Source organism: Dama dama, chromosome 4 (genome assembly GCF_033118175.1).
Source record: "Dama dama isolate Ldn47 chromosome 4, ASM3311817v1, whole genome shotgun sequence".
NCBI classification, from domain to species: Eukaryota; Metazoa; Chordata; class Mammalia; order Artiodactyla; family Cervidae; genus Dama; species Dama dama.
The window spans coordinates 54,617,624-54,635,742 of NC_083684.1; the positions used below are offsets into that span (position 1 = coordinate 54,617,624).

Below are 18,119 nucleotides of genomic sequence, written 5' to 3' on the forward strand. Positions count from 1 at the left end.
TGGGGGAATGAGAGGGTCACTTTTATTAGGACTGAAGATTCACCCCCACCCCACCCTCCACCCCCGCCATGCCCTCCCCAAACACACAGGGGATGCCACCAGGGAGAAGGCAGCTGGTGCAGGGGTAAGCAAGGCAAAGGTGAGGGCTGGCTCCACCAACCACCACCCCCTCCTCTTTCACGGACCACATCTATGGAGGACCTGAGGCAGGTGAGGGGCTCCCCCTCTAGCTGCCTCTGCATCTCCATGATGGCAGTGCAGAGGGGCCTAAGACTCTCTCAAATGTTTCCAGAAATAAATTAATACCAAGGTAGAATTCCTGGATGCTCCCTTTGGAGTGGGGAGGGCAGGACACCGGGATATGAAGTTGGGAGTGTCCTACTCCCAAGCCCAAGGTGGGTCCCCAGGCCTAGAGCAGGGAGGGGAAAGAGGCCTCATAGCAGGGGATGGCCTGCTATGGGGCTGGAGTCCTGAGATGGAGTCTCTCTGACGGGTCCTCTGGTTAGGAGGCTATGGGCCGTGGCTATGCCTGGCGACTGGCCCAGTAGCGGTGGTAGGTGTCCTGGAAGAGGTCCCGGCAGGCGATGTGGGCACGGAGGCGGGTGCAGGCCAGGAAAGCCCCGGCCAGCTTTCGGTGCAGGGCATAGGTCTCCTCGGGTGGTGGGCGAAGCCGGTGCCGCAGTAGCACAGGGATGAGGCCCTGCACGCGGCGGGCAGTGTCACCCGCCCCAAAGTCATAGGGGCCCTGGGTGGCGAAGGGCTCCCCCAGGATCATCACGGCCTCCACGTGGGCGTCCGAGAATGCCTAGGGGTCGGGGAGACGAGAGGCACCCAGCGTGGATATATAGCCCTCAGAGTCTTAAGGACAAACACAAGCCCTCAATTCCCCAGAGAGTAACAGGCAGCCTCCACTCCTTCCAGAGCCCCTAAGAGACAAGCAGCCCTCCTCTACTCCCCAAAGCACCCTTCCTCTCCTCTCAGGGCCTCCAGTAGACACATAGCCTTCACTCCCTTGGACAGAGATGCAGCTTCTGTTCCTCAACCCCCTGCCCCACCGGATCCACAAGCAGCCCCCCACTCCCTCTCTAGAATAGATGAGTGGTACCCCCATTTACCCCTCTTCCCCAGAGCCCCCAGTACAGAGAAGCAGTCCCCCTAGAGTCCCCCACTCATCCACAGTTCCCCCAGTAGAGAGAAGCGCTTTTACTCCCCACAAGGAGATACCAGCTCTAACTCTCCCCACCTTGGTCTCAAAGCCTGTGAGAAATTTGAGGTCTCTCGATTTCTGCAGGACCCGGTCTTTATCTCCATTGGCTGCAGCCATCACCACCTGCATAGGCGGATGTGGGCACAGAGGCAGAGGGGTTCAAGGATGGGTCTGGAGATGGGAGCTGGAAGCCTGGCCCTGTCCGGATCCACTTCTGTTCTCCTCCACCTAAGCCCTCTCACCTGGAAGCCTCTCCCTCCCCACCTTACCCCTGTCTGTGCCTCTCTCAAGACTGTTCCTGAGCCTGGGGGTTGGGGTGGTCAGGCATCCCGCCCACTTGGCTGGGAACGCAGCGGCTGCCTGGAAGCAGGACAGAGGAAAGCAGATGCCAAGTGATGCCCACGGGTCCAAACACTTAGTTGCTAAAGGGTGTGACCATGACCCAGAACTGCATCTGAGGTTGCCATCTCTGGGATCACTTGATGTCTGGCTTCCATACTGGATTTGGAGCCCCAAGAGGGCAGGGTCCCCAGTTGGGTGTAGTTGCAAGTGGCACAGGGTCTGGCACTCACTCAGGAGGCCCTTGGTGAAAACCCTTGTTTAGTAAATCAGTGTTTGGAGCTAAGCAGCTCTCCAACCATGTAGGATGGGCAGGAGTTGAGGGCACAGGGACAGACAGAACCGGGAGCCAGCCTGCTTGGGCTCCATCCCAGCTCTGCCACTCACTGGCTGACTCTGGGCAAGTCACTTTGCTTTGGGGGCCTCTGCTTTCTCATCTGTGAAGTGGGGATGATGAAAGTGTCTTCCTCATGGGGCTCTGGGAGGATGAAGGAGGTGTATCTGTGGAGTGCTTCACGTGGTGCCTACGCGTGTGCGTGTGTACTCAGTTGTGTCTGACTTTTTGTGACTCTATGGACTGTAGCCCTCCAGGCTCCAATGTCCATGGGATTTTCCTGGCAAGAATACTGGAGTGGGTTGCCATTTCCTCCATCAAGGGATCTTCCCGACCCAGGGATTGAACCCACGTTTATCTGTGTCTCTTGCATCGCAAGGGGATTCTTTACCACTGAGCCACCGGGGAAGTTGCCCACATGAAGGAAACACCATAAATATCATGAATTCCTATCACTACAGTAAGTGCCCTACATACAAATGAGTTCCCTTCTGAGAGCACATTCCTAAGTTCAGTTTTGTTCCGAAGTCCAACAAAGTTAGCCTGGGTACCCAGTTAACACAATCAGTCATATACTGCTGCTTTTACGCTTGCTTCCAGACATCTTGGGCTTGAAAGAAAGATGTTATACTACTGTACTCCATACTGTACAGTGTAACAAAAGCATAGACCCTTGTAGAGTATGCACGCAGGTGACAAGAGAGGTGACAGTGTACGCCAGACACGTGAACTAACTTACGTGACCAGACGTGTGAACACAGATTTGCATCTTTGAAAGTTTGCAACTTGAAGGTTCGTGCGTAGGGGACTTACTGTATTAAAAGGTGGATAGGAGGGTCCCTGCTTCCCAGAAGAGGAACCAGGCTCAGAATGGGGAACGTCACGGCGAGGAGGGGAAGGGAGACGATCCCTTCACCACTGGGTTGCCCCTTCTTGGGAGGAAGGGGGATACAGGATTAAATCTGGCAGTTCTGGTCTGTCGCAGCTCCCCCTGCCCCAGCCTGTCTGGCCATCTGTCACGCCTGTGGTCCTTGGGAGACCTGTGTGACAGGGCTTTTTTAAACTGGAAAAGGCTGGGGAGGTGGCAGGAGGGCCATGCTAAACAGGACCGTGGGGGTGGGGAGGGGATGTCTCAACTACCCAGAGAGGCCTCAGCTTTGTGCCTCAAGAGTGGCCTGCAGAGAGAACCCCAGGGAGCCTCTGTGTGTGTGCGTTTGGGGGGGAGGTAACCAACTCCTTCCTGTCCCCATCCAAAGGGGACCCCCCCCCCCCCCACAAGGCCCAGCTTCTCAAGCCAGAGCCCTGGACCTTGTCTCTGACACCTCTCTTCTCCCAGCTTCCCCACCCCATTCCATCCTCCTAGGGTTTAAGAAACCACTTGTTATTCAGGAGTTTCCTAATTCTATGTCCCTCCCCTGCTCCGTACAAGCTGCAAAGCCTGGCTTCAGAGATCCAGAGCCTTATTATTTATTTCTTAATGCCAGATATTGTATTTCTCCTTCTCTGCAAGCCTTAGTATCTGGCTTGAGGTTTGGCCCTTCAGAAACCCCAGGGCTGAGGGGCACTCACCTCAATGTAATGGTCTGTGAATTCGGTCCCAAATTCCCGGCTTGCCCCGAAGTCCAGCAAGGTCACCTGGGATTGAGGGATGGTGAAAGTGACGCTGGGAGTCCACCAATGCTCCCCATTGTCTGTGGGGGGGTGCCAGGGCCCATCCCTCTGTCCCCCGCCCCCCACACCCCCTCCGGCCCGAGTCCCTGACCAGCCCCCTCCCGGACTCCTGGCTCTGGTCTCCACACTTCAATCCATCCTCACATGAAGCTGAAGGGACCTGGTTTTTATTTTGGGGGTTCTAGTTGTTTTTATAATAACATATTTTAAGCACAGAAGAAAAAAAAAACATCCAGAGAATAAGAAAATACATGGAAGAGTAAAATCAATGCTCACAAATCCTACTACCCAGTTTAAAATTACTACCAATCAAAGTGGGGCCTGATTCTACCTCCCCCAGTCCCTACCCTCTCTTTCAGGGTCACTACTTTCCTGAAATTATTATTGTTTCCTGAAATTCCCATGCATGCATTGCTACATTTTCTACATATATGTGGACCCATGAACAATACATAGTCATGTTTTGCATATTTTAAAACTTCACATACATGGCATTTACGATAGTTATTCTGCAAATTCTTTGTGTTTAACATGGTTTTGCAATTCAGCCCCACTGTCCTAGCTCTTTGATTCATTTTTTCACTGCCCAGTTAAGATCCTGTTGGGTGAATATATCACATTTATCTGCTTGATGGGCACTGTGGTTATTTTGGGGTTTTGCTAGTGAATGAACACATGTGTAAATTTCTCTGTAACAGTGGAGTTCAAACTATTGATCACAATCCACAGTAAGAAAATGCAGATTCAAAAATGAGGGGATATAAGGATACGCATGGCTAATTCATTGTGCTCTACAGCAAAAACTGACACATCAGTGTAAAGCAACTATTTGTTGTTGTTTAGTCGCTAAGCTGTGTCTGACTCTTTTGAGACCCCATGGACTGTAGCCTGCCAGGCTCTTTTGTCCATGGGATTTTTCCAGGCAAGAATACTACAGTGGGTTGCCATTTCCTCCTCCAGGGGATCTTCTGAAACCCAGGGATGGAACCCACATCTCCTGCATTGGCAGGCAGATTCTTTACTATTGAGCCACCAGGGAAGCTCTATACTCCCAACTTAAAAAAAAAAAAAAAAAAAGGGAAAAGAAAATGCAGATTATTCTGGGCTCCAGTGCGAATGCACACATAAATATAAACATCAGATACAAGTGTCCCGAAACAATATGATCCCTCCCACTGGCAACATAGTCCATGCCTTTAAAATAAAACTGCTTCTGAGACCCAACAAATTGATGTCAGGACTCAGATCACCGCCCTCCACCCCCACCCTGGCCCCCAAGTTGGGAAAACTGCCCTCCCTGCCGTGGGAGCCTTGGAGGGATGCAGGGTGTCTGTGCACTTGGGGGAAGAAGGTGGCAAGGGACAGAGGCTGGATACAGTGGGGCCATGTCAGCCTCAGCATGTGGGACGGTGCTGGAAGCTGTGGCAGGGACTTGTGTTTTAGAAGGACCCCTCTGCGGACAGAATGGCACAGATCACTGTGGAAAGTTACTGAGCAACCGAGAGCCTTTCAGTGCAACCTGTCACTCCCAGGCCTTTGGATGGCCTGTATCTTTTACCAGGAAAGCTCTTTATTCCCTGCTCCTTAAATGGCTGTGCCTCTCCCGTCTTTCTGGCTTCAGCTTCCTTGGCCCCACTCACCCCAGGCAGGTTAGCCACTTCCCCTGGCTTCCCACCGACCCCTGAGCCTCCCCCATCACTTGACCCCTCTGTGGCCTGTGCTTCCCTGGCAAGGTACTAACTGCAGGTCACATTGTCTGGTGATGGGGCCCTGTGTTGGGTGAGGAACTCTGGGAAGGCAAGGGTCGGCGCTGTCTTGGCATCACTGTCAAGAGGCAGTAGGTGTTAATACTTGGGATGTTCTAAATGAATGACAGGCGAGGTAATGACTCTTCTCCATTGCCACTAGGAAGTCACTGCCTAGCCAGAGATTTCCCAGCATCCCTTGCACCTAGATAAGTCATGTGTCCGGTTCCTAGCAACAGAATGGTGAAGAGAATGATGGGTCATTTCTGGCCAAAGCAGTTAGGCAGGGGTTACCTTCTCAACCTCTCTTTCCCCTTGCACTGGAAAGAGAGCCTTTCAAGGCCTGGGGTGGGGGTTGGGGGGCAGGGTGGCACACTCATAAAAGGGAAGGAGCCTGGGTCCCTGAATCACTGCGTGGAGGAGGCCGCTCCAGCCTGCTACAATAGCTATTGGAGCTATTGTGCTGAGCTACTGACACATTGGGAAATATCTGTTACAGCAGCTGAAGCACCCTGACACATCACAAGAAACCCACCTGGTGACTGGAGGCATCATACAGGAAGTTGGCCCAGTTGGGGTCCGTCTGCATGAATCGGAACTCAAACAGCTCCCGAAGACAAAGCCTCAGGAGCTGGAAGCAGATCTGGGGTGGAGAGAGGAGTAACAGAAATCTCAGAGTCATGTGCCCCTGTAAAGCCCTCTGGAGCCTGGAGGGGGACTGTGGTTCTGACCTGCCCCGCCTGGCCAGCCCTGCCCCAGGGCAGCACCCTTCTGACTGCCCCATGAGTCCATGTACCTGGTTCCGGATGTCCTGGCTCAAGCCCTGGCACTGGTCCAGGGGGACCCCTCCAGCCAGCTCCATGCCCAGCACCCGCGTCGTGCACAGCTCCTGAATCACCGCTGGCACCCGAAAGAAGGGGTCATCTGCCAACAGCTGCCTGGGACAGATGGGAGTGTAGGGGTGGGGACCTCACTCTTCAGGCCCCTGTGGCCCTGGCGTGAGTCCTCCCCCTCCTCTGAGAAGTCTTCCACGGGAAAGTCTGTGTCTCGTCTTCTTTCCTGCCCTCTTCTTCCCTTTCTGCCCTGAGTGATGGCCAATACCTGGCTGGACTGACACCCATTCAGACACTTCCTTCATTCACTCATGCATTCATGCAACAAGTATCTCTGTGCCTGCCCCTAAGTGTGGCTGGAGACCCAGGGACCACTTCCCTACCGGAAACACTTCTCACCCCAGGATGAGCTCAGTGTATTAAACTCAATGAGCATTACTTTCTCATCAACTTATTAATTCATCTATCTGAAAAACAGTCACTGATATACAAATCTTTGAGTCCACAGTGATACTCGTTGGCCACTCCTTGGAGTCATTATTCCAAACACTGACTAATAAAGGGCATTCTCGGTGTCCATCCCTGTGTTGGATGATGCTGGGTGACAGAACAGTAGGAGGAGCCCCAGGCATGCCCCTGCTGCCCCCACCATCAGTCACAGAAGACCACATTCTAACAGACCAACAGTAGATTGAGATAAATGTGTCACTGTAAGATATGGGAGGCAAAGAATATGAGCAAGGCCTCTGGTTGGGGACCTGTGGGAAGGCTGGCATTGGGGGTGGGGGGACAGGGAGCTGGGGAAATGATGTGGGTTTTATCCTAAGAGCACTGGGAAATTCTGGGAGGGGGTGGTCTCCCCATACTCCACACAGGGGTGCTCTGGCCCAGCCCACTTGACACTCTCCTTCTCCAGGTCCTACTTTGCTCTGCTGTGCTTCGTCACTCAGTTATGTCTGACTCTTTGTGACCCCATGGACTGTAACCCTCTAGGCTCCTCTGTCCATGGGGATTCTCCAGGCAAGTATACTGGAGTGGGTTGCCAGACCCTCCTCCAGAGGATCTTCCCCACCCAGGGATCTAATCCAGGTCTCCTGCATTGACATTCTGCTTTGGGGGCTGGTATTTTTGTGCCTGTTGATTGGATCTCTGATGTTTGAACTGCTCCCCATGGGCCAGGCTTCTGCTGAGCATTTAGTCAGCACAATTCCCTCTTTTTAAAAAAATATTTATTTGGTTGCGCTGGGTCTTAGTTCCAGCACACGGAACGTTTTAGTTGTGGCCTGTGAACTCTTAGATGTGGTGTGTGGGATCTAGTTTCCTGACCAGGGATCCAACCCCGGGCCCCCTACATTGGGAGCAGGGAGTCTTAGCCACTGGACCACCAGGGAAGTCCCAGCATAATTCCCCTTTATCCTCACTTCCCCTGAGGAGGATGCTCTCTCGAGGCCACCAGGCGGATTAAAGCTACCCAGTCCATTAAGGACTGACCCAGGACTGAATCCTGAAACTGGATCCCACATCTGAGCCCAGGCCCCTAACCACTGCCTTCTACTGCTTTTGTATCTACAGAGCTGGGCTCAGTAAACATGTGGGCCACGCTTCGCACTGTGGAGGGTCTCACTGAGATGTAATTAATTGCAGTTTATCACGATGCCCCTAAGATACAACCACTGTTCCCCGGAGCTGTAGTTCATTCCTTTTCGATGCTACATGGTACTGTGTTGATGAATATACCATAATTTATTTATCCGCCCTGCTGGATAAGTTTGATAGATTTGGGTTGTTTCCAACTTGAGGCTATAAGTGTTCTGAGTATTCTGGAAAAGTCTGATGGTGTGTACTGCCCTAAGTGTCCCTAGAGTATTTAGCCAGGAGGGCAACTGTTGGGTTAGATGTGGATCCTGAGCCTTGATGATGCCAAACCATTCTCCAAAATGCTTCTATCCATTGTTCCTCCTGCCCACAGAGCATAAGGGATGCCCTGGAGCCCCCAGCTCTTTTTTTTTTTTTTTTAAATTTTATTTTTTGGCCACGCTGTGAGGCACATGGGGATTTAGTTCACTGACCAGGAACTGAACCTGTGCCCCTGCATTGTAAGGGCAGAATCTTAGGGACTGGACCACCAGGGAAGTCCCTGGAGCCCCCAACTCTTGACACACAGACACACACAGATGGCTTCATCGCTGTTAGTCCAGTGGGTGTGATGGTGTCTCATGTGACTGCGTGCCTGTTGACAAGTCTGTCTTCTGCATCAGACTGCAGTGGTTCAGTGTCCCATTTGACAGAGGAGAAAGTAGAGACGTTTAGAGAGAGGAATTTAGAATGCGCACAGAGGACACAGGGTGTGAATGAAGTAATGAGTGAAGGGCTGGATGGGTGATCAAATGAATGAAGAGAGAAACAGTCTGCCAGCCCCACCCCGGGACTCCAGCTGCCAGTGGCTGTGGGGGTACCCACTTCCCTCTCAGCCCATGAAGGAATCTGGAGGGGGGAAGGGGGCCTCCAGGGGCCTGTGTGTGTGTGTTAGTCACTCAGTCGTGTCCGACTCTTTGCGACCCCATGGACTGTAGTCTGCCAGGCTCCTCTATCCTTGGGATTTCCCAAGCAAGAATACTGGAGTGGGTAGCCATTCCCTTCTCCAGGCGATCTTCCCCACCAAGGGATTGAGCCCAGGTCTCCTGCGTTGCTGGCAGATTCTTTACTGCCTGAGCCACCAGGGAAGCCTGTCCAGGGGCCTGTAGGGGCGTCAGCTCACCTGAAGTTCTGGGCACAGGCCGCCTCACGACGATAGTCACACTCCCACGCCAGCTCCCGCTGCAAGGCCTGCAGGCTCTGCTCAGCAAACAGGCCTGGGGGTGGGGAGTGGGGGCGGGGGGCGGGGGCGGGGCAGCTGTGTCAGGCAGCGAAGGCCACAGCCTGCCTCCTGCCCCCTGCCTGACCCCTCAGGCTCCCACTGAGGGACATCTTCTCTTGCCAGTCGTGTCTGTCACTCTGTCTCCCCAGCCCTCATCCTTTCTGCTCCATGTTTTCACCCACCCGGTCTGGGTACACACTCCCCTCAGCCCTTCACACAGCTGCGGGCTCTGTGGAAGCCTCTCGGCTGGGGTCTCTTTCTTAGGCACGCACACCGGTCCTTGGGCCCCTTTCACAGTCACATCTGCCACCTATTCTCTGTCCCTTTTTTGGCCATGCTGCACACACCATGGCATGTGGGATCTTAGTTCCCCGACCAGGGATCGAACCTGTGCCCCCTGCAGTGGAAGCGCAGAGTCTTAACCTCTGGATGGCCAGGGGAAGTCCCCCTCTGTCCCTATTTCTTACTCTCTCACGCTGCTTCCAGTGTCTCTGAAGCTTTCTTCTGGGCCTGACTGTCTCATTCTCGCTCTCCCCCCGCCCCCTCTCTCTCACACACACTCTGCTCCATCTCCCTCAGGCGCTCTCTCACATACTGCAACACACTCGGGAGGCCCCACTGACACCCCCTCCTGTTTCTGTGGCTCGTTCTCAGGCCTCCTGTCCCGCTCTGCACATCCCTTGTGTCTGTTTCTGGATTTCTGTCTGGGCTTCTGTCTCTCAGGATCTCTGTCGGCATGTCCAAGCTTGACTTTGTCACACGCCTGTACCCTGGGCTCTCCCCACCTCGGTGTCCCTTCATTCTGTCTCAAACACCCAGACTTGGGTGCTCACTCGGGCTCACACATGTGAAACACCCTGCCCTGAACTGCTGGCCACCCCTGCTGCATCCAGCCCCCACCTCCTTTATCTCTTCAGGGCGCCACCCCCCATAGTCAGGGTTGGGGTGAGGGGGGTACTGGGTGCCTCACCCTCTGGCAGGGCCACGCTCATCTTGAGCACCGCCAGCAGGTTCTGGACGTCGCTCTGGATGCTCTGGGCAACGCCTGGGTACTGGGAGGGGAGGAGGGACGGAGGATGGGAGTCACCCCCTGGGGTGGCCAGGTGCCCACCCCACTCCCACCCTGCCTCCCCTCTCACCTGGATCTTCACGGCCACCTCTGTGCCATCCCTCAGCACGCCCTGGTGCACCTGCCCGATGGAGGCAGCTGCAAAGGGCACCTCCTCCAGAGAGGCCACCTTGGCCTGCCAGTCCCCGCCGAGCTCCTCTTCGAGAACTCTCTGGGGAGAGTGGTCATGACACTCGTCATCGTGGTTTCAGGCAGCTGGGTCCGCGCCCTGTGCTGGGTGCTTCACGTGTTAATAACCCCACTCGCCACATGCAGGGCCCCAGGCCAAGCTCTTGGCTGCTACCCCACTTTACAGATGAGGAAACTGAGGCTCAAAAAGAGGCCTCCTGGCCCAAGGTGATGAGCCAGGCACTGACAGACTGGAAGGCCCACACTCCCGAGGCTGTGCGGGCAGCTGTGGGGAATGCTATTATGTATGGTTAATCCATCTGCAATGTGGGAGACCCAGGTTTGCTCACTGGGTCGGGAAGATCCCCTGGAGAAGGGAATGGCAACCCACTCCAGTATTCTTGCCTGGAGAATTCCATGGACATAGGAGCCTGGCAGGCTATAATCTATGGGGTCACAAGAGTCGGATACAACTGAGCAACTAACACTTCTTCACCTCAAGATTGATAATTGTCCTCCTTTATACCCATATACCCGTATATTGTTTTATTAACTCTACAGTTAACATGGTAAAAAAGAGCTAAAATTACAGAGCTCTTCCTGTGGGCTGGGCCCTGTGCAGAGTGGCTCAGAGACGGGCAATAATTGCCCAGAGTCATATGGAGAGGGAGAGACCAGTGCTCAGAAGGCAGGCGGCTGGATCCTGGACTCCACACCCTTGCCCCAGTGATTAGAACAGCTCATGTCCTGGGCAGTTACTCAGTGCCAGGCGCTGTGCCAACCTATTTACAGACATACTCTCCTTTAATTAAAAAAAATGGTAACAAGAACAGCTAACATTTGCATGTCACTCGTGGTGCGTCAGGGGCCCTCCCAGGTGCTTTGCACACACTGGTTCCTGTAACCCCATGACGTGGGCATTGTTAGAACTACCACCAATCATAGATGAGGTCACTGAAGCAGAAAGGGCAGGCCACGTGTCTGACCGCACAGGTAGCAAGTGGCAGACCTGGGGTTTGAACTCCCAAAGTCTGGCTTCTGACCACAGTGCTTCACAGCCTCTTTCAGAGCCCTGAGCCTGCCAGGAACTGGATGAAGTGCTCTGTGCCTTCTTCTCACTGACTCATCACCACCATCCTCTGAGATGTGGGCTTTAGTGATTCCCATTTAATGAACGGGAACACTGAGTCAGACAGGGAGCTGAGCCATGAAGCTAGGAGGGCCAGGCAGGTGGGGCAGGCCTCCCTCACCAGTCTTTCCCGCTTGGAGCACTCACCAGCATCTGCCAGCGTGGCATGAAGTCGGCGCTCTGACGGACCCGCTCGAAGATGCGCTGCAGCTGGGGGCTGATGAAGCTGTTGTCTTGGGGGAAAGCGGGGAGAAGGAAGCCAGTGAGAGGGGAGGCCACGAGGGGCCCTGTGGGAGTATCTGAAGCTGGGGCTTGGTGGTAGGTGGGGTGGGGTGAGGCTTGAGGTCAGGGGTCAGGAGTCGAGAGTCATCATGCTGCTGTACCCTGGATGCTGAGCATTTGGCCAACCTTGAGGGCGGCCCCCCGAACTGTACACAAGGTCTGCACAATCCTCTCGGCGTTGGCCTCCGACAGGAAAAGGCTGGAGCCTGGCTGGGAGCCTCCCTCTGGGGTGGAAAGAAGCATCGTTAGTACGGCAACCACAAAAAAGATCATTATGACACCACCGCACAGACACCAGAATGGCTAAAAAAAAGATGACAATACCAAGTGTTGGCAAAGATGTAGAACACTGGAGCGCTGACACTGCTGGGGACCGTGCCACAGCCCAAGTCCTTTCAGAAACAGTTGGCAAGTTTCCACTGAAGCATACAACTGTACCCAATTTCCCTCTGAGGTATATCCCCAAGAGAATGCATAAATGTGTCCACCAACAGATGCCCCAAGAAGGTTCACGGCAACACTGTTCATAACAGTCTCAAAATGGAAACAACCCAAAGGACCATCAGTAGAACCAACAAAGGGACTGTGGAAGAGTCACAGGGTGATGAGGACAGTGTTGAATAAACAACCTATGACCGCTCACAGTAACACGGACACACCTCTTAAACAGAATGCTGAGCGAAACAGGCCAGACACACGCAAGGATACACTGTCCGATGACATGGGTGTAAGGAGCAAAAACAGACACAACTAATCTCGAGGGTCAGAAGCCAAGACAGTGGGGACCCCTTATGTGCGGAGGACATGCCAGAATGGGTACAGACAGAAGAGCTTCTGGAGAACCAGCGCAGCAATTCTCCAAGTGTGGTCTGGGGGCCCTGAGACCCTCTAGGAGAGTCTGTGAGAACAGAACTTTCATAATTATACCAATACATTATTTGCTCTTTTTTACTCTTATTCGCCTATAAATGGTCAGTGGAGTTTTCTAGAAGTTCTGTGACTTGTGATGCTGTAATTGCTCTGATGACAGATGGAGTGAGTGTGTATATTCTTGTTTACAACATTTTTCAGTTTTTAAATTTCAATTTATTTTTTTTTGGCAAAACTGTGCCAAGAAAAAATGGGATCTTAGTTCACCAACCAGGAATTGAACCCAAGCCATTGGTGGTGAAAGCGCAGAGTCTTAACCACTGGACTACCAGGGAATCTTCCAAAATTTTTCAGTTTTAATCTCCAATACAGCACATATAGTAAATATAACCCACATAAACAAGTTCTTGGGGTTCTCATTCTATTTTTTAATGGTTTTATTGAGATATAATTCACACGATATAATTTACCCATTTAAAGCACACAGTTCAGTGACTTCTAGTATTTTCAGTTGTGCAACTATCACCATGATCAATTACAGAACATTTTCCTCACCCCCAAAAGGACACCCATGCCTATTAGCAGTTGTTGTTTACTCGCTAAGTCGTGTCTGACTCTTTAATGATCCCATGGACTGTAGCCCGCCAGGTTCCTCTGTCTATGGGATTTTCCAGACAAGAATACTGGAGTGGGGTGCCATTTCCTTCTCCAGGGGGTCTTCCCAGGGATCGAACCTGTGGCTCTTGCATTGGAAGGCGGATTCTTTACCACTGGGCCACCAGGAAAGCCTGTGAGCAGTTACTCCCTCCCATTTCCCTCACCTCACCTGCCCTTGAGCCCCTGAAAACCACTAATCTACTTTCTATCTCTGTAGATTTCCCTCCTCTGGACATTTTAGATAAATGGAATCATAAAATATGTGGCCTTTTGTGTCTGGCTTCTTTCACTTAGATAGTATTTCAAGATTCAACCACACAAATAGCATGGATCAGTCCTTCATTCCTTTTCATGGCGGAATAAAATCCCATTGTATGGATATAACACATTTGGTCTATCCATTCTTCAGTTTTAAAGGTGTAAATGGATCTTGAGATTAAAAAGTTTGAGAATTGCTTGTTTTAGGGTTTTTTGATATGGGTGCACAGATACATCCACTTTATGAAAATGACCCAGGCTGTACAATTAAATGTGTGTGGTTCTATATGCAAATTCTATTATTCAATAAAGTGTTTATTAAGCTTTTACTTATTTCATAACAGTTATTGAGCTCTTTATTGAGGGCTCACCTTGTGCCAGGCAGAATTTTAAGTGTTCCTATGGATTCTTTGGCTGAATCTCTACAATCACCCCAGGAAGCAAAAAAAGCCAATGCCTTAAATTTCAAGGTGAGGAAGCCAGAGATTCAGAAAGGTACCTTGCCTGGCTCTACGTCACACAGCACAGCAGTGGCAAAGCAGGCTGTAAATTCAGTCTGGGCTCACCTTAAAGCCAGACTGTTCCTCCACCTACTCCCAACTTTTTGCTTTGAAAAAGATCAGAACAGAAAGAAAGGATGCATTCAATCCTGTGAATACCTACACACCTGATTCAAAGTTTTGACATGCTCCTTCACCTGCTTTAACTGTACCAGACACTGACCATTATTTTTGCTGACTGATTTGCACTCAACCTGTGCTAAGAATAAGAATAATCCCCTACACAATCACCATGCCAAAATCACAGCCAAGAAAATTAACACTGGGACTGCCCTGATGGTCCAGTGGCTAAGATTCCAAGCTTCCAATGCAGGGTGCATGGGTTCGATCCCTGGCCAGGGAAGTTCCACATGCCACATGACCAAAAAATACAAAATTAATAATAGAGTCAATAAATTTGACATTAAAAAAAAGAAAATTAACACTAATTCTCAACTATCTACTACCCAGTCATATTCTGGTTTTCCCAATTGTCCCCCAAAGTCTTTTATAGTCATTTTTTTCAAACATTCAACCATGGCTCACACATTCCCTTCGTCAATTATTGTCTCTCTAGTCTCTTTTGCATTTAGAATATCCACCCCTGTTTTTGTTTCAAGACATCGACATGCTGAGGAATCATACCCACAAATGCTGATCTCTACACTACCCAGTCCATCTCTATTGGCCGCAGACCTTCAGCAGCTCTCCTATTTTTGTGCTTCCTCTTCTGCTTACAGTTAGGAACTCCACTGTGGATGGCTTACATTTTTCTCTCCCATGACCTGCTTCTACCCATCACCACCCTGACAGCAGCTTCACCTGCTCTGAGCACTCCACCATGACCCAAAGAGGTGGCTGTGTCATCATTGGCTCCATTCTCTGGATGAGGAAACAGGGGCTCAGAGAGGTGAAGCCACTTGCCCCAGGACACACAGCAAGGCCAGGGTGTGGACCCGGGCACATGGCTCACTTACCTGACTGTACACCTCCTCCGGGCAGGGACTTCTTGGCCACCTCAGCCAGTGCTCCCAGCCCCAAGCTCACAGCCAGTCCTGGGGAAGGGAGAGGAGGGCCTGAGTGCTCGCTTGCCCTGGGGCGACCTCCTTCCCCACCCCCTCACCACCTCCCTGACCCTCTTTCCTCTCTGTCTCCCTCTATGTACCCCTGTCTCCCATCTCTTTGTGGTCAACTCTCTGCATCCCTCTGACTCTACATCAGTCTCTTACTCACTGTCTCCCTGCTTGAGGTTCCTGTTCTGTTTTCATCCCTCTCTCCTTGTCTCTGTCTCCCAGGTCAGTGTTTCTCACCCATGGCTGCACCCAGAGTCATGTGAGGAGCTTCTGTAAATACAATGCCCAGGCCCCACCACTGAGGTTCTGGTTAAACTGGCCTGAGACGAGCCCTTGGCATGTGGGATCTTAGTTTCCCGACCAGGGATCGAACGTAAGTCCCCTGCGCTGGATTCTTAACCACTGGACCACCAGGGAAGTCCCTAGCGCTTTTTTTTTTTTTTTTCAAGATTTTTTGATGTGGATCAGTTTTAAAGTCTTTATTGAATTTGTTACAATATTGCTCCTGTTTTATGTTTCAGGTTTTTTTTTTTTTTTTTTGCCACAAGACATGTGGGATCTTAGCTCCTAGACCAGGGATTAAACCCAAACTTTCTGCATTGGAAGGCAAGGTCCTAACCACTGGATTGCTAGGGAAGTCCCTCAGAATTCTTTTTCTTTTGGGCATCCATCCCAGATGATTCCAGCATACAGCCAAGAGTAAGAAGGCCTGGAAACGATCCCCTTCTCCCCCCAGGTCGCTCTGTCTTCGTATGACTCCTGTTTCTCTTCTTCATGCTCACCTCTCCTTTTCTAAGTCAGTTTTTTCTCCATCTCTGCCCTTCCCTCCACCCAGTATGTCTGTCTAGGCCTCCTCTCAGTTCCTCCTTCTGATGTTATCTCTCCAGCTCTGATTTCCTCTGCCTCCTCTGTCTCCTTGTCCTCAAAGACATCTTAAGTCACTCTGCCTCTTGTACTCTCACCATTTCCATAAATAATCATAGTTCGCATTTTCTGAGCACTTTCTCCATGCCAAAAACCATTCCCAGTGTCTTTTATGCACTGACTCATTTTGTCCTCACACCCTCATGAGAGAAACTTTACAGAAACACTTCCATTCTACAGAAAAGGAAATGGAGGCTCAGAGAAGTAACTTATGCAGACTTACAAAGTGAGGATGCATAAGAATCACCCCCTTGAACCCCGGGCGGCCTGGTGCCAAAGCTCTAAGCAGTGCATTTGACTCCTTCTTTACACTGTGAATCAGTATCTTTAAAACTTGAACCATGATTCATAGTCAAGAAGACATTTGCATTATAACCGATAGAGACCAGTGATACATAATGTTTCATGAAACAAGACTTCTCCCTGACTCTACATCTACACTCATATTTTCCATTCTTCTTTTAAATGCTCGTTCAACCTACTAAATTATTTCATGCAGGTTGTGACCTGAAGTCTAAATAATCCTGGTGCAGGACCCAGGGTTGAGTCCTGTTTACCTCCCTTAGCCTCCGATTCCGCTATAGAATGGAAACACTCACTCACTGAGTCACTGCAGAGACCACGTGTAGGGCACCCCCCCCCCCCCCCCCCCCGCCCATTCCAGGTTCTCAATAAACACAACATTCCTGTGTTTCTCTTGGTTTTACAGGCCTTTGCCTTCATTCTCTTTCCATCTCTCCCTCTTCTCTCTCTGATTCACTCTCTCCCTTGCTTCATTCTGTAAATGTCACCTCTTCTGATCTAGGTCACGGTCTCCCACAGTCACACCTACCCCCAAAGTTGGCCAAGCGGCTGATGCGGGAGGCGGGCACCTTGCGTTCTCGAGAACGGTCACTCAGCTGGGAAGTGGGGAGAAGAAGGTCTGAGAGGGAAAAGATGGACAGAGCACCCAGGCATTCCAACCAACCTGCCACCACACCCTTCCCCAAGCTCCGGAGGCCAGCTGCCGGGTGTTGCTGACTGGTACCAATGATACCTGGGGCCGGGGCGTCTTTCTGATCCGGGCCTCCCGGGCCTTGCGAATGTCCTCCTCACCCAGGCCCCTGCCAGGCCTATCTTGATGAAGTTTTTGGGCCCAAGAACCCCTATATGGCCCCTGCAAGAGACGTGAACACTGGTAAGGAGTGGAGGACATGGTATCTGCACGGCCCTTTTAGACCCCTCCCTGTCCTTTGGCCCCCTGAAGCCGCCTTCAACCTCTTCCCCTTGGAAACCCCTCCCAAGACTCTTACCCAGCAGCGGGGCCCCGGCCCCAGGGCCCCATAAGGCAGACCAATAGTCCGGCCCAGCTGTCCACAGGTCGCACGCAGTAGGCCCCCCACCTCCTGCCACATTGTCTGGGCGAGAACAGGAGGGACTATATGGGTAGGAGTTGTAGGATTGATCTCTCCTTTGCCTCACGTTCCTCCGTGTCTACCCTAAGGCTCCCACCCGCCAAAGACTTCCTTCCCTGTTAATAGGCCCCCAGTTACTCCTGGTTCCTTCTCTCATTGCTAAGAACCCATGGCTCTTCCCGCGCACCTCTCTGAACCACTTTCCCCGGTCCCATCTCCGCCGTTGCTAGGGTCCTCCCCCGTTGCTAGACACCCACAGATCCTCCAGGGCTACCTCTCCACTGCTCTGAGTACCCCCTCGTAGCTAGGCACCGCCTTCCTCTCTGTTGCTAGGCACCCACAATTCCTCCAGTCTTCCCCCCACCCCGTTACTGGGCACCTCCCCTGGTTGCTAAGCACCCACTCGCTCGGGGTCAGCTACGCGCTGGGGGCCTCTTGCGCTTCCGGGAGTCTCCTCACGCCCGCCCCGTCCGGTCAGTTAGCCAATGATGGAGGAGTAGGTCACTGACTGGCACAAAATACGCCCCGCTGTGCGTGACGGGGCGGGGCCTAAGGGTGGTTAGGGGCACTACAGGAGCTCACACGTGCCATTTTATGCCTTCCACTCACCTCAAAGAACCTTGTATGCAGCAGACCTTTCAGTTTTTTTTTTTTTTTAACCTTTCAGTTTTCTACACGTCTTTTTTGCAAACTTTCCTCTCCTGTAGAAACTCACTTCTCCGTTGCGTGAACATTTTGGCAACCTCTTATTTGTACTCCCAGTAGGTTCA

General features: G+C 51.9%; 1 protein-coding gene across 4 annotated transcripts; it reads right to left on the reverse strand.

The window, feature by feature from the left end:
• Nucleotides 1-67: 67 nt before the first annotated feature.
• COQ8B (coenzyme Q8B) lies at nt 68-17,841 on the reverse strand. Of its 4 annotated transcripts, none has more exons than XM_061139337.1 (15): nt 17,753-17,841; nt 17,248-17,352; nt 16,992-17,111; nt 16,788-16,854; nt 14,936-15,013; nt 11,736-11,858; nt 11,500-11,585; nt 10,126-10,266; nt 9,957-10,038; nt 8,888-8,981; nt 6,093-6,234; nt 5,832-5,939; nt 3,450-3,515; nt 1,244-1,330; nt 68-805 (listed from the first exon to the last, which is right to left on the reverse strand). In XM_061139337.1, the coding sequence occupies exons 2-15, from the start codon at nt 17,347-17,349 to the stop codon at nt 524-526; spliced, it is 1,578 nt and encodes a 525-aa protein (XP_060995320.1). In that variant the 5' UTR covers nt 17,350-17,352; nt 17,753-17,841; the 3' UTR covers nt 68-523. The 4 variants fall into 4 exon arrangements, 3 of the variants coding, with proteins under 3 accessions (XP_060995320.1, XP_060995322.1, XP_060995321.1); XM_061139339.1 differs by lacking the exon at nt 17,753-17,841 and adding an exon at nt 17,729-17,749; XM_061139338.1 differs by lacking the exon at nt 17,753-17,841 and adding an exon at nt 17,624-17,665.
• Between the last annotated feature and the right edge of the window lie 278 nt (nt 17,842-18,119).